At 45.8% G+C, this 14,876-nt stretch overlaps 1 protein-coding gene across 3 annotated transcripts in view; it reads left to right on the top strand.

Moving 5' to 3' along the window:
* Window positions 1-13,378, top strand: part of kat6a (K(lysine) acetyltransferase 6A) — a 41,610-nt gene extending 28,232 nt beyond the window's left edge. For 2 of the 3 annotated variants that reach the window (XM_058635291.1, XM_058635293.1), the window contains exons 10-17: window positions 542-683; window positions 2,003-2,164; window positions 2,610-2,703; window positions 2,818-3,049; window positions 4,934-5,132; window positions 5,237-5,962; window positions 7,013-7,274; window positions 7,749-13,378. In XM_058635291.1, coding sequence (XP_058491274.1) covers window positions 542-683; window positions 2,003-2,164; window positions 2,610-2,703; window positions 2,818-3,049; window positions 4,934-5,132; window positions 5,237-5,962; window positions 7,013-7,274; window positions 7,749-11,200 — 5,269 coding nt within the window. In that variant the 3' untranslated portion in view covers window positions 11,201-13,378. The remainder of the gene's footprint in view (window positions 1-541; window positions 684-2,002; window positions 2,165-2,609; window positions 2,704-2,817; window positions 3,050-4,933; window positions 5,133-5,236; window positions 5,963-7,012; window positions 7,275-7,748) is intronic. The other variant, XM_058635292.1, reaches the window with a different exon arrangement.
* Window positions 13,379-14,876: the final 1,498 nt, after the last annotated feature.

A 14,876-nucleotide genomic window follows, 5' to 3' on the forward strand; every position in this document is an offset into this window, starting at 1 on the left:
TATGGTTGTTTACAGTATCACTTAGGTTGGTGCTCAGCTTCTGCCACAGAGCCAAATAGATTTTCTTAAAGCTGCAGTAAATTGTTTACACAATTCTTGTCAATGTGAAATTTGTAAAAGATACAGAATACTGGGAGTGAATGATGCCCTTCACATCATAAATGATATTATTAATATAAATCCATTGGTTCTACACATACAAGTTGTAAAAAGGCTTACTATAACTTCTCTGTTAATTGTTCTTTTAAGTTAATCATTCATTTGCTTGTTCTGTAGAATTTCAGACAGAAGTAAAAAGCCCAATTTCATTTATGCCTGATGTTTTTTTGCCTGGGCGACTGTCCAGACCTCACGCATGTTCAATAAAGCTTTTATAGACATCACCCAATATTTATATCTGAAAAGCTATAACCAAAGAAAGTGGAACTGATAAAGAATTAATCTTTTCACACACTTTAAGTGCTTATTTTAGCTGAAGCTGTGACTTTTTTTTCGGCCTTGCCCTCCTTCAATGTATTCATAGTCTTCCTTCCATTTCCAGACTACCCAAGCTCTACCTGTGTGAGTTCTGCCTCCGCTACATGAAGAGTCGCAGCATCCTCTACCAGCACATGAAGAAGTGCAACTGGTTCCACCCTCCTGCCAACGAGATTTACAGGAAGGACGAAGTCTCTGTATTTGAGGTGAGGAGCTATTCAGAGAGAGGAACAGAATGAGTGACAATAGCAAAAACACACAGATCATCATGTGTTGGGGAGTCGAGCTAATACTGCATGTATACCTGCAGTCGGACCAGAGCCAGACTCAAGCTGACCTGGGCTCACGCTGCACAGTTCCCACCCTGACTTAAACTCGGAAATAATAAAAGAAGCATTTTTACTGGAGAATAAGACGATAGTAACACAAACATGAAGAAAACTGGAACTGTTCCAGACTGATTTTATTAGCTTAAACGACTGGATATTTCCCAGTTAATGGATGGTAGGAATGATGCTGGACATGCTAATAACTAGCCTCATACTAACAAGCTGAAAGGTCTATTCATCTGTATACAATCACAGCCATTAGAGCTGAAACAATTAATCGTTGAATCAATTAATCGAACAACTAAATTAATTGACAACTATTTTGATAATCGATTAATTGGTTGGAAGTTTTTTTCATGATTAAAACAAGATTTCCAAACTGATATTTTATGGACCAAAACGATTAATCGATTATGAAAATAATTGTTAGTTGCAGCTCTAACAGCCATAAACTTAACTGTGCATGGGAACGTAAGTGTCGCTACTTCAGTGACACCTCACAGTGTTTGATTGTCACATAAATGAGATCAACTTGAACGGAAGTTAACTGTCGGGGTGACCGTGATGAAATAGCAAGAGGATCTTGATGTGAACACCGGAGACGCATGTTAATATCACATATAAATACATGTGGTATAAAGCTATTCGATCATGGGACAATTTTAATGGCAGGTGTGAAGGGGGCCATAGATCATCAGAGATTAAAGATATGCATGGCACTTGCCAACCTCCTCATAAAAATACACTGTTTATTAGTCAAAGCGTAGTGATCTTTAATTGGCATCCCTACCTACCACAGTCGGAAGGATTAGAAGAAATTCATAATTACTCATTTCCACTTAAGCTCTTCCTCTGGGACTCATAATGTGGACTGTAGCCTGCCGGCCATGGCTTCTGCGGCTCCTGTGTCTCTGCTCCGCAGTCCATCTTGGCTCTGAGTCGAGCAGAGATGACTGGCGAGCTGCCAATCTGAACCTCCCTCCTCTTTCTCTTTGTAGCTCTTTGTTTCTCTCCCCTGCCCTATCTATCTGTCAGGCTCTCCAGAGACTCGGCTGAGATCATTGCTTGACACTAACGTCTTTACCATTCACTTTCGCTTCTGCTCCTCGGATCTCAAACAGAGGATTAAAGATGTGCCTAGGACCATTTCTCTGTGTGTGTTGCACTCATGTGTTTCCTCATTAATGTCACAACAGGTGGACGGGAACGTGAGCACAATCTACTGTCAGAACCTGTGTCTACTGGCCAAATTGTTCCTGGACCATAAGACACTGTACTATGACGTGGAGCCTTTTCTTTTCTATGTCCTGACCCAGAACGACGGCAAGGGGTGCCACCTTGTCGGCTACTTTTCAAAGGTATGTGTGTGATGCTCCTGGTATCAATTCTGTACTGTCATGCAACTTCTCAGTGAAACGACTTCAGGCTTGACTATTGTACGTCAAGTGTCCACTCCACTAAGCTTCTGAAGATTTGTACAGTAGCTTCCCAAATTTGAATCATCCTGCAAAAGCTAAAGAAACCCAAAATATGCACCGACATCATCCCACACTGGCACATTTCTACAAACACGCTCATGCTGATGTGTGCCAGATAAACACTGGCTGCTGTGAGCTCTGCGCCTCTGTTCAGTTTGCAGTTGCAGGTGTTCCAATTAAAATGCCACCACACTGCCAAAAATACTGCACTTATTGAACGGACACAAGACCGTCTCTGCTGCACACTCACACAGCTCTCTGTATTGTGACACAATGTTCTCTTTGCTAATGTGGTGATGTGTCCGTGTCTTTCCCTCTTCTCCAGGAGAAACACTGTCAACAGAAATACAACGTATCATGCATCATGATTCTTCCACAATACCAGCGCAAGGGCTATGGGCGCTTTCTCATCGACTTCAGTAAGGACATCGGCCTTAAACAAAACACTGACAACAACTGAAACTCAATTCAAAAACAAAGAAATAGTGTTTTATACAACATTAAATATGGTGTCTGTCCTTGGTTGTCTGCAGGCTACTTACTGTCGAAGCATGAGGGCCAGCCAGGGTCTCCAGAGAAGCCTTTGTCGGACCTGGGTCGGCTATCCTACATGGCCTACTGGCGCAGTGTGGTGCTGGAATGTCTCCACGAGGTCCGCGACCGAAAACTCTCCATACGACAGCTCAGCAAACAGACGGGGATCTGCCCGCAGGACATCACCACCACACTGCACAGCCTCACCATGCTGGAGCAGCGAGGAGACAGGTCAGACACAGGACGCTCATTATTCAGTCCCACAAATGACCTCATTCAGACCTGGTATTAACATCTGTGAGGCTTCAGCCATACTACTTTTTCATTTGAAAATCTCAGTATTAGAAGTCATCTGCAGCCATACCTGAAAACATACAGCATGTCATCATTTAGGCAGACTGGGCACGTACATGTTGGTGTAAACAGGAAGTAGATTTTCTCCTCTGCAGTTGTTTGTTTAGTTTCAGAAATTGCTACCCAGGAGTAAGCATAGTCATTTCTTTTATTAGACTGCCGGCGAGCTATAACTGGAAGTAAATGTTAACAGAGCTTTTCAGTCGCAGCTGTCACAACCAATTAGGAAGTAAATGCAGGTAACTGCGTCATTGTTTCCAACGGTCTCGGTTTCTGCTGCTCCAGTCTGACACACAGCCCTTGAGTTTTCAAATGAAAACAAAGCGGCCACATTTTTAACCGTCCCTGTTTTGGCAGCTCTAAAACACTGGGGTAGTGTGGACAGGAGGCTCATCCAGATCAGAAATTAAAGCAGAGTAGAAGCCTCAGTACGTCTGTTTATAGCTGGCATTAAAGTGCATCTGGAATGTGTCTCCTGTGTCCACTTGTGATTTCTATTACCCCCACACACAGACATCATTTCTGTTCAGAAAGATGTTTTTAAATGTTTAATCAAGGCTCCAAACAAACTTTTTGCATTGGTAACTTTTTAATTTATTGCCAACAAGAATAAACTTTGTATGAAGCACAAATATGCCATGTGGTAAACTGTATATGAGTATACTAGGGCTGTGTAATTAATCGAAACTTGCATTTCAATTACGATTATGGCCCCAAACGATTACAAAAACAAAATAATCAAAACTAATTGATTAGTGCAAAATGAGGGCTTTTATTATGAATCTTTTAATGTTGTAACGGTGGCTGACTTCCTGTCACGCTCGTCATCCGGCAAACAGTGTTGCCAACTTAGCGACTTTGTCACTATATTTAGCAAGTGTTCAGATCACTCTAGCTACTTTTTCAATAAAGCGACTAGTGACGAATCTAGCATCTTTTTCTTATGTTATCAGACGCCTTCGGAGACTCTGACGTGAAAGCACGTATCGCTCTAAAGGTCTTTACACAGCAGATGGTTCGAAAGTGAATCATTTGGATGGGAGGATGTACACACGCACAAACACCAGCTGCTGCTGCTGTACCATTAACAACACTCTGATTGTGACATAAAGAACACAAGAATCAAAAGAAGAAAGTTCATTTGTAGTTCTGAACATATTTAGGGCGTTTTTTACTCACTTTTTATCTATCCCATGACGTTATTCCTAGGTGATGACGTCATTTAGTGTCTTCCAAGACAGCCAATAGCCATTTTTTGCTTGCTGAGGAGTCATCCTTTGAAATAATCGTAATTCCAATTTTGACCCAAATAATCAGAATTACTGTTATTTTCCATAATCGAGCAGCCCTAGAGTATACTACTCACTCAAATCCACTTGCTGAATACACACAGACACTGATACACTTATTTAAATATTCAGTTTATAAGACTTAACCATTTAACTAAATACACTTATTAGACGTTACAATGTTCCAGAAATTGTCTCTATCTGGACCTCTCAGGATTGAAAGGTAAATGTCAGTATTAGACAGCCGCACTTGTTTTAGTATTGACCTATGAAACAGGTTTTAGTCACAGTGATGCAAAGTGGCAACCTGTCACTGTGACACTGACCCTGTGACATCTGTACTCTAAATATGCATGCGTGTAGTTACTGTATCTTCATGCACACAAAACACACACATACTGTCATATTCAGCGTGTAGTAAGACATGCACAGGGTTGTGATGCTGTTGTCTGTCTGTGACGGCTTTCATCAGACTCGTTCTGGTGCGGCGGGACAAGCTGGTGTCGACCCACATGACTCGTCTGAAGGCCCGGCCGCGACAGCTGGACGTGGACCCCGAGTGTCTCCGCTGGACTCCCGTCATTGTAACCAACACAGTGGTTTCTGACGCTGATGGAGATGACGACGATGATGAGGAGGATGAAGAGCCAGAGAGAGATAACCACAAGGAGGTAACTTTAATCTGTTTCAATGCTTTATTTTTGAGATTACAGATTGATAGTCTTGTTTTTATGGATTTTTTTAATGTAATTTTGTGTGCTTTATCTCTAAATAGATAAAACCAAGTCACAAAGTCCCCCCCATTTCCTGGCACATGCGCCAAGGGAGGAAGAAAAAGGAAGAGGAGGAGGAGGAAGATGACGACGACGATGATGAAGATGAGGAGGAGGAGGAAAGGAAGAGCTTCTTAGGGTTTCCGCTGAGACAAAGCTCTCCAATGTCCCCTCCGCTCCGCTGTCCACCCCCTGTCCAAGAACCACCACGACCCACTCCCCCAACAAATGGAGAGCGAAGACCACGGGGACGCCCACCTAAGAACTGGCCTTGGGGCAAGGTAAAAGACAGCGCACGCGTGGGAAGACCACCAAAGATCCGACCCGTGGAGGACGAGGACGAGGAAGATGAGAGAACAGAGGGGGGGAAAAACACCAGCTCTGCCAGCGGCCCCCCCTCACTCTTCTCCCTGGACAGACAAACAGAGTCCACAGCTTTTCACTCACTGGACTTGGCCCGGCACACCCCCATAACCCCCACACGGAGAGGACGACCCCCGAGGAAAAAGAGAGGTCCAAAGCCCAGACTGACTGAGGGACCTGGAGAGGCGCTGACGCAGCTTCCTGTGGTCTCTAAGTTAAATGACGCTCCGCCTGTCAGGAAGAGCTGCTTCAGTGAGAGCAGCGAAGAAGAGGATGATGACGAAGATGATGACGATGACGATGATGACAGGAGGGCATGCTCCCCACCCATCCTCACTAAACCTGCCATGGGGTTAAAATGCAAGGTAAGAAGATTTTAAAATGAGTCATTTTTCTGAAGAGTTTTAACAAATGTGAATAAATCACCGTCAGCTGTATTTGGAACTTGGGATGCCTCAGACAGCTTTTTGGCCCCTGATCTAATCTCGTTACTCCTTACTGTTGAGTATCTTGTCCCAATCTGATGCTTATATTTTCCCAGATAACAGAGCTGCACAGTAGACTTTTTTTTTTTTTTTTTTAAATATATGGTCTCTGTGAGTAAAATAAATAATGTTCCTAACTGAAGTTTGGAGAGAAGACTAGCTATTCTATTATACCATCTGTCTGTGCTGCTGCTGCTGCTGCTGCTGCTGCTGTTGCTGTACTGTTGGCAGAGACAAAGAGGGAGAGGGGGTGGGTGCGTAACCATCTCTCTGTTAGTTAAATTAATGCTATGTTTGTGTACATCTCACATCTCATTAAACAGCAGCCAAAATGGTGAAATGTTTGTTAATACCAGAGTATGTGTATTCTGTACACTTTGATGGTACGGGGTGTATAAGTGTGTGTGTGTGTGTGTGTGTGTGTGTGTGTGTGTGTGTGTGTGTGTGTGTGTGTGTGTGGGTGGGTGTGTGCGCACTAGGCCTGCAACTAACGATTATTTTTATAATCGACACATCAGTGGGTTTTTTTCTCGATTAATCAAGTATTCATTTGTTCTAGATGATGTCAGAAAATGTTGAAAAATTATGTTCTCAAATCAACCGGTTAAAGCAATTATTAAAGTTGTTGATGGTTAATTAAGTAATTGATTAAGTGTTGCAGCCCTAATCAAAATAAGGCATCATATGAAAATATGACCAGTTGTAGCAAACACAGGTAATATGAAATAACCTCTGTGATTGCCAATCTCTGACTGGTTAAAAAATACCCAGATCAGCCCAGATTTGATACTTGAGATCAGGATGATGACATCCCTAAAAAATTTTTTATGTACATCCCCTTAAATCTACTATAATCATCTTGATCTCAGTTAAAGGTCTGTAGGCATTCAAATTCAAAAACACACCTAATTTCTTCTCTGTTTCTCCCAGAAGCCTCTTAGGAAACGTCGATTTCGCCAGCGCAGCCACCCTCACAGCAGCGTGGTGACAGAGACCATTTCTGAGACCACAGAGGTGTTGGATGAGCCCTTCGTAGACTCCGACTCGGAGAGGCCTATGCCCAGGTTGGAGGAGGAGACGCCTCTGGGCCACCCGCTGCGCCGTTACCCTCCCGCACGCTCTGCTCTGAGGTTGTCAGACCCAGCACCCAAAAGGGGGCGACACTCCATGCTGTCTGATTCAGAGGACGATGGTGAGTATATGCGACCGACCAGTTCGTCCATCACATTTGTTTTCCAAAACGACACTTGTTTACTGTGATAGTAAAGCAAAGAAGCCAAAGCTTTAATGAAGCTGAAAGCAGATAATTTGTTTTTATTCTGAAAAACACTGTTGAAACAATGAACTGATAATTAAAATAGTTGTTTAGTGGTTCATTAATTATTATTTAAATGTTGTATAGCTCTGTAGAGAATATTAGCACATTCAAAAGTGATCAAAATCAGTTGTGAATAAGAAAGGACTGCATCTTTTTTTCACTGAATATTATCTGTGTATATATATAACACGTTACAGAAAATCCACAACATTAACGAGGAAAAGTTCTGAATTCCTCATGAGTTGATGTGGAATGACCGATGTGAACTTTTGCAGGATTTAATGACTGTTACGTGAGAAGGGTGCAGAGCTTTATCTAACACTGGCTTCTCTTCTTTTCTCCTCTCAGAGCTCACGCCTGTGCTGCAGCCTGCTTTGCCTGTAACTCCGTCAAACACCCTAACAGCCAATTCTGAAGTCCCAGTCAAGAAGAAGAAAGGCTGGCCCAAAGGAAAGAGCCGCAAGCCACTGCACTGGAAGAAACGTGGCCCTGGTAAACCACCTAGTGGTGGGCCCAGTGCTACTGCAGATAGTCAGGCCTTAAGTGGAGACCCTCCGCCTCCCAAAATCAAGATGAAGCCTGGCCGCAAGCCCCGTAGCTGGTACCTGCAGCGGGAGCAGGAGGAGGCAGACAGAAAGGAGCAGGAAAGACAAAGGCTTCTGGCACAGCATCTAGATAAAGATGCTCAGTCGCTGCTGACAGACGATCGTAACAGCAAGCGAGTCTGCAGAACCAGCACGGACAGAGACAACAAACAGAAAGACTCAGACGAAGAAGACGACTATCTCCCAAAGCCTGTTGAGCAGAAGGTGCCCAGGAGGCGAGGGAGGCCGCCCAAGAACCGCGCTCTCTGCCAGCCACCACAGCCTGCCCCCAAACCACCTCCCACCTCTGAGCCAGAGGAGGAAGATGAGGAGGATGAGGAGGAGGACACTGAAAGAGTGTGGGAGGAGGAGAAACCTAGCCGTCCACCGTCCCGTCCCCTGCTGTCCCCTTCTTCCTCCTCTTCCACATCAGCACCACGGGCACCACAGTCTCGGCCTCAGGACACAGATATGGGTGACAGAGAAGAAGACGATGATGACGATGACAGGGAGGAAGAGGAATGTGGCAGCACGGGCAGCGGTGGTGGGAATATCAACAGGAGAACAGCTGTCACAACAGGTTCAGGGAGCAGGCGCAGTGAAGACCACGATGCGGACGATGAAGGTGATGGGCACTTAGAGGAGAAGAGCAACAGCAGCAACAACAGCAGTAAGAAGAGAAAAAGTCAAGACTCTGAAGATGACGACGACGACGATGAGGAGGAGGAGGAGCCTGCCTCCCGCGCAAGCTCTCCTCCTGTCAAAGAAGAACCCCAAGGTGGCGAGGCTTTTTTAGACATGGAGAACAGCGTGGCCGGGGACTATGTCAGCAAGCAGGAGGAGGAGGAAGAAGAGGAGGAGGAGGAGGAGGCTGAGGAGGTGCAGGAGACCAAGTGTCGGCCCTCCTCGGCTGACCCTCAGCAGGAGGAGAGGCGGCGCAGAGAACAAGAGGAGTCTGCTGCAGCAGCTGCAGCAGTGGAAACAGTTACAGCCATGTCTGTTCCCTCTGAGCCCATGGAGCTCCAGCCTCTGCACCCTGATGACAAGGACGTCACGCTGTTGATGGAACCCCAGCACACACATCCACACTCGCACTCCCACCAGCACTCCGACTTCAAAGAGGAGCTGGGCCACCATCACCCGCACCACTCCCATCACCACTCTAATGAGCTGGACCTGGAGACAATGCAGGCCGTCCAGTCTCTGACTCAGGGCGAGGCCCAGGACGAAGAGACGGAGCCCCAACCACACCACGGGGCGTACCAGGACTGTGAGGAGACCCTAGCTGCCTGCCGAACCCTGCAGAGTTACAGCCACACAGGGGAGGCAGAGGAGGAGGCCCTGGCTTTAGTGGAAGAGTGTGGGGCCTCCCAACACAGCAGCCCCCTTCCTAATCCCCCAGTGCCACCCCTGCCCAGTCAGTCTGTACGGTCGGTGAACAGTCCAGGGTTACCATCAGGAATCATGGACACAGGACCAGCAGGGCAGAGGGGAGGGACTCCTGGACCCACAGGAGCAGGGGGCAATGGTGGAGGTGCTGGAGCTGGGTACACCCAAATCACACCAGAGCATCCCAGTTCTCTGTCTGCCCCATCCCAGCAGAACATGGAGACGTCGCCAATGATGGATGTGCCGTCTGTGTCCGATCACTCACAGCAGGTGGTGGACAGTGGCTTCAGTGACCTTGGCAGCATAGAGAGCACCACAGAGAACTATGACAACCCCAGCAGCTATGACTCTACCATGGGTGGCAATGGAACAGCAAGTGGGGGCAACGGAGGTGGAATGACCGCTGCTGTAGTTGCAGGAGCTTCCACAGCTTCCTCATCATCAGCCTCCTCTTCCTCCAGTTCAGCCACCCCGTCCTCCTCATCCCAGTCAAACAGCTGCTCCTTTGTGCCGGCCCCCAGCCTCACATCATCCACAGGCACTGGAGCATCCCAGATCACTATGGGAAGCTGTAGCCTCATTCAGCAGACTGGTCCGGGGCCCACTGGGCCTGGTTCCAATAACGTAGGCAGTGGTGTCCCTCAGCCCCCACCACCCCCACCGCCATCCAACACCCCTAGCTGTGGCATTAAGTCTCCACAGAGCTGTGGTGTTATTGAAAGACCTCCCAGCACCAACCAGCAGCAACAGCAACAGTCACTAAAAAAGGTTCCTCAGCAGCAGCAAACTTCCAACCCTCAGCCTCCACCCTCGGTGCAGCAGCAGCAGCAGCAACAACAGCAGCAGCAGCAGCAGCAGCAGCAGCAACAACAACATCAACAGCAGCAGCAGCAGCAGCAGCAACAACAACAACAACAACAACAACAGCAGCAGCAGCAAGCCTTGTCCCAGTGTAGCATGGGCAATGGCTTTGCCTCCACTCCCATGATCATGGAGATCCCAGAGAGTGGAGGAGGGGGCCGCACCCTCTACGAGCGCATGGGTCAGGACTTTGGCACAGGGGGTTACCCGCAGCCTTCGGCCACGTTCAGTCTGGCCAAGCTGCAGCAGCTCACCAACACCATCATGGACCCCCATGCTATGCCCTACTCTCACTCAGCCTCCGTCACGTCCTACGCCACCAGTGTTTCTCTGTCCAGTCCTGGGCTGGCCCCCTCACCCCACAACCCCCTCCCTCAGGGCCAGCCCACCATGACCCCGCCTCCTAACCTCAGCTCCGGCTCCATGAACCTGGGCTCGCTGCAGCTACAGTGCAACATGCCTACCACCAATATTGGCCTTGGACCACCGCCGCACACTCAGAGGCTACAGGGCCAGATGGCCACTGTCAAAGGTCATATCTCCATCCGGTCCAAAGCCACCCAACAACTGGCCCCTGCCCCACACCAGCAGCAGCTCTATGGTCGCAGCTCAGGGGCTGTGACCATGCAGGGCACACCGCGCACGTTGGCTGTGCAGCGCGGTATGATGCCAAACCTCATGCCGACGCCGGCAGCGTATAATTCCATGAACATGACGCCGCTGAACGCCATGTCAGCCGGCTACCGGATGCCCCAGCCGATGATGAACAGTGGTTATCATGGCAATCCCCCTTACATGAACCAGCCCGCTCAGTACCCGATGCAGATGCAGATGGGTATGATGGGAGGGCAGGGTTACCCACAGCAGCCTATGCAGCCCAATCACCATGGCAACATGATGTACACCGGCCCCTCCCATCACAGCTATGCTGGTGTCCCAAAGCAGTCGCCGTACATGAGTAGATGAGCAGCCCTGAACTGAAAAAGGAGACATGAGGCCAGAGTTGATACTCGCTGTACTCTAAATGTCCATAACTCCTGTTCACCCTCTCCAGTGCCTCAGCAGGCACCAGTGAGTGCGGGTGAAGGAAACAGAGAGGGTCTTTGGGGTTCCTGTTTTTCTGTGTTGACATTTTGTCCCCTTTAATTTGGACTCGTTTCCCCTCCCCTCCCAGCTGGCTGTGTATGGGAGCAAGTCGGTAGGATTCAGGAGTCACGGTGTGTACATGGACCACGACTGTGCCGTGCTGCTTCAGGTCAGGCCTACACAGTCCACGCGACCTGGAACGACGGGGAAGGTCCACAGAGACGGAGCGTACAGGCGAACCTGCAAATGAAAAGTGAACATTGTAAACCATGCACACAATCTTTTAACTGATATAGGAAGCCTTACCGTAAAAAAAAAAAAAAAAAGAGACAGTGAAACGTTGTAGGTGGACGTTTTTGTTTTGTTTTGCTCAACATTGACGTTGAATCTTTATTTTTTTTTTGTTGTCGTTTTTGTTTTGTTTTTTTTAATACTCGTGTGCAGTCCGACATTTTATATGCTTTTGTCTTTATGTGTGTCATTCTGTGATGGTGAAACACCCTCATGCATCTCTGCGTCTCACGTGGTGAGACCGCTTTTCGCCTGGTTCCAGGGGTTGGAGGTGTTGAGCCGTTTCCACAGTCTCGGTCTTCCTGGAATAGTAGACAGTGTTGTACCAAAACACGGCAAAGACACGGGCGCGTTACTGTCTTTTTTTTTTTATGTCCATAAATGAAACAAGTAGCATTATTTTCCAGTTTGCCGCCTCTCTGAAACGTTTAGATGTAAATATTCTGGTACTTCCCAATATCCAGCACATGTATACACACAAATGAACACAGAGCCCGGGCTAGCTGTCGCCAACAGGCGGCTGGCACAGGAAGCATTCAGCTGTCCCACACTCCACTCACAGACAGTGTAAACAATGTCAGCCTTTTTAGCAGTGTAGGAAACGCAGAAGTAACGGTGAGACTCCCTCATAACTGCTTTAAAGAAATTCTCCCTCCCTTAAGTGTTAGTGACCTAAGAAGGTGGAGGAGTCTGCTTTTGAATGGTGTATTCTGTTGAAACTGTCCTTTAGTTTTCTTTCTCCAAAGTTCTGCACTCCCATTGGCTAGAAATGAGGCAGTAAGACGGTTAGCCTTTATAAAAGGCGTGTGCCTAAATGCCCGGTCTAGTGCATGGTTTGGCCTTCACATATAAGGCACAGACACACAGAAGCAGGGTCAGAGGTGAGTCGGTGTCCGACGTCTCACGGGTGAAACGGTCGACCTTGTTGTTCCGTGTACCAGTATTCAAAGTCAAAAGAGGAGTTTTGATTTTTCTTACAGAGCTGACATTGCATACTTTATTCGTGTGTACTGTTGTGTTCTGTACGTACTTATTGTTTTGTTTTCTTTCTGAATTTTATCAGACTGGGCAGCTTTCTTTTATGACACAAGCTGACTCTTTTTGACTTAGAAAAACCTATTGTAGAGAAAATGTTTTTTCTATAATATAAAAAGGAAATTCTGACATTGATATTGGTACTGTCATTTTTTTCCACTTCTGTTTCAGGAAAAAAAAAAACAATACATATTTTTTAGCTCGCCTCTTGGGTAATAATTACTAAGAAATTCAAAATTTAAAAAATTACCACTCACTTTTAGTGACTTTAAGATGCCTTTAACCTCTCCATTCCATCTCATCTCTAGAATTTTTCTATCTTTGTGTAGTATATTAATGCTATTTTAAACAAAATGACTACAAATATCTAAAGGTCACTTGGCATTCTTTTCTTTTTTTTTTTACTTGTGTGTATAGGATGACTTCCTTACATTTAAGAGGCATGTAAAAATGAGCTCAGTATATTTCTGTCTGTTTATATCGCTTCCCTTTTTGTATCCTTTGTAATTGTACATGTTGCGTTGTATGCTAAGAGATGGCGCAAAATAAAGAGAGGAGTGACAGCTGGGCACACAGTGAAGGTTGATTTGCACCCAGCAGCCTCGACTCTCGATTCTGTCCCTGTATGTATTTCCATTTATTTGTTTATTATTTTTTTTTCTTTCTTAGCAAGTACTTTCAAAGAACTCTGTACATTTTAACATAAAATGAAAATAAATTATGTTGAGCCATTCACGTTTCCCTTGAGCCTTTCATAATTTTCAGTTTGATTGCAGTCGTCGTCACAGCTCACTCCTGTGAGAGTTGCCTCCAAACCTGTGGCTTAATTAAATGACACAGACGTCCTTCCTTCGTAGGCTTAATGTTTAATGGAAAGGACACAAGATTGTGTCGTTAAATGTCTCGTGCAGAAATAAACTAAACTGTTTCCACTTAGTATGTACTGTATGTCTCTGGAACTCAGACACGCAATAAAAGTTCTTATAAAGAATCACAAAACATGTTAAAAAAGGCAGAGGTCTGACAGTTTGATTCTATGGAGTTTATTCCTCTTGAACTCAAGCCTGGCCCATTGCGACCCGATTCTGTGTCCATGTTTCACTATGGTCTGAACCAGCTCACATCCAACACTTGGTGAATTCTGCTTCTCAGCTGTAAGGATACAGCAGCTATACCAAGGACACACTGATGGGAACCAACCTGCACCAGGACACTCAGAGGTGAGGTGTCACTGACACATTTCTTTCAAAAATTAAAGAATTGAGCAGAAGTTAAATGATGTTCAGATGAAATGAGTGTGTTCACAATACTGTGAATTATAAATTGAATTTATTGCTTCTCCCTCCAGTCTTTATAAAGGGTGGCTATAACCACCTGTGGCCACTAGATGTCACTGTAGGCGGTGAGTATAAGCAAGCATGTCATGCTGAGGCTTGGAGGTGGGAACATGAGTTTTATCTCATCACTCATGTTTTTTGTCTCACTGGGTCTCACATTTACAGTAATACCTCCACACACACACAGAGGTGTCAGGTCTTTACAATGGTAAAGCGTAAAGTCTGATCATTGATGTCAATGAACCAAAGTTCTGAATGTGAAGTATGTTTGCCATATGTATCTCAATCTATAGTTAGAGGTTTATGATAATGTTACCTTTGTAGATAATAAGCACTTTTCAGTGCATTGAGTGTATGTTAAAAATGACATTGAAGTGATAAAACACACACTATGTGGACAAATGTATTTGGATACCTCACCATTACGTATTTAAATATATATGCAGGACTTTAATATGGAGTTGGTCCTGCTTTTGCAGCTTTATCAGCTTCCACACTTCTTGGAAGACTTTCCTCAAGATTTTGAAGTGTTTCTATGTGAATTTGTCTCCATTCATTCTGTAGAGCATTGTTGAGGTCAGGCCTGACTCACAATCTCTGTTCCAGTTCATCCCAAAGGTGCTCGATGGGGTTGAGGTCAGGACTGTGTGAGTCAGTCAGGTTCTTCCACACCAAACTCATCAAACCAGGTCTTCAGAATCAGGGACACAGTCATGTTGGAACAGAAAAAGGTCTTCCTCAAACTATTAGAAGCATATTATTGTCCGAAATGTCTTGATATGCTCAAGATTGTCCTTCAGTGGAGATGAGGCCTGATTGATACACCAGAATTCAATACTTAACAGGTGTGGCCAAATACTCATATATACTATTAATCGTGCAGGAAATTCAAC

The sequence above is a fragment of the Solea solea genome, chromosome 8 (genome assembly GCF_958295425.1).
Source record: "Solea solea chromosome 8, fSolSol10.1, whole genome shotgun sequence".
Lineage (NCBI taxonomy): Eukaryota > Metazoa > Chordata > Actinopteri > Pleuronectiformes > Soleidae > Solea > Solea solea.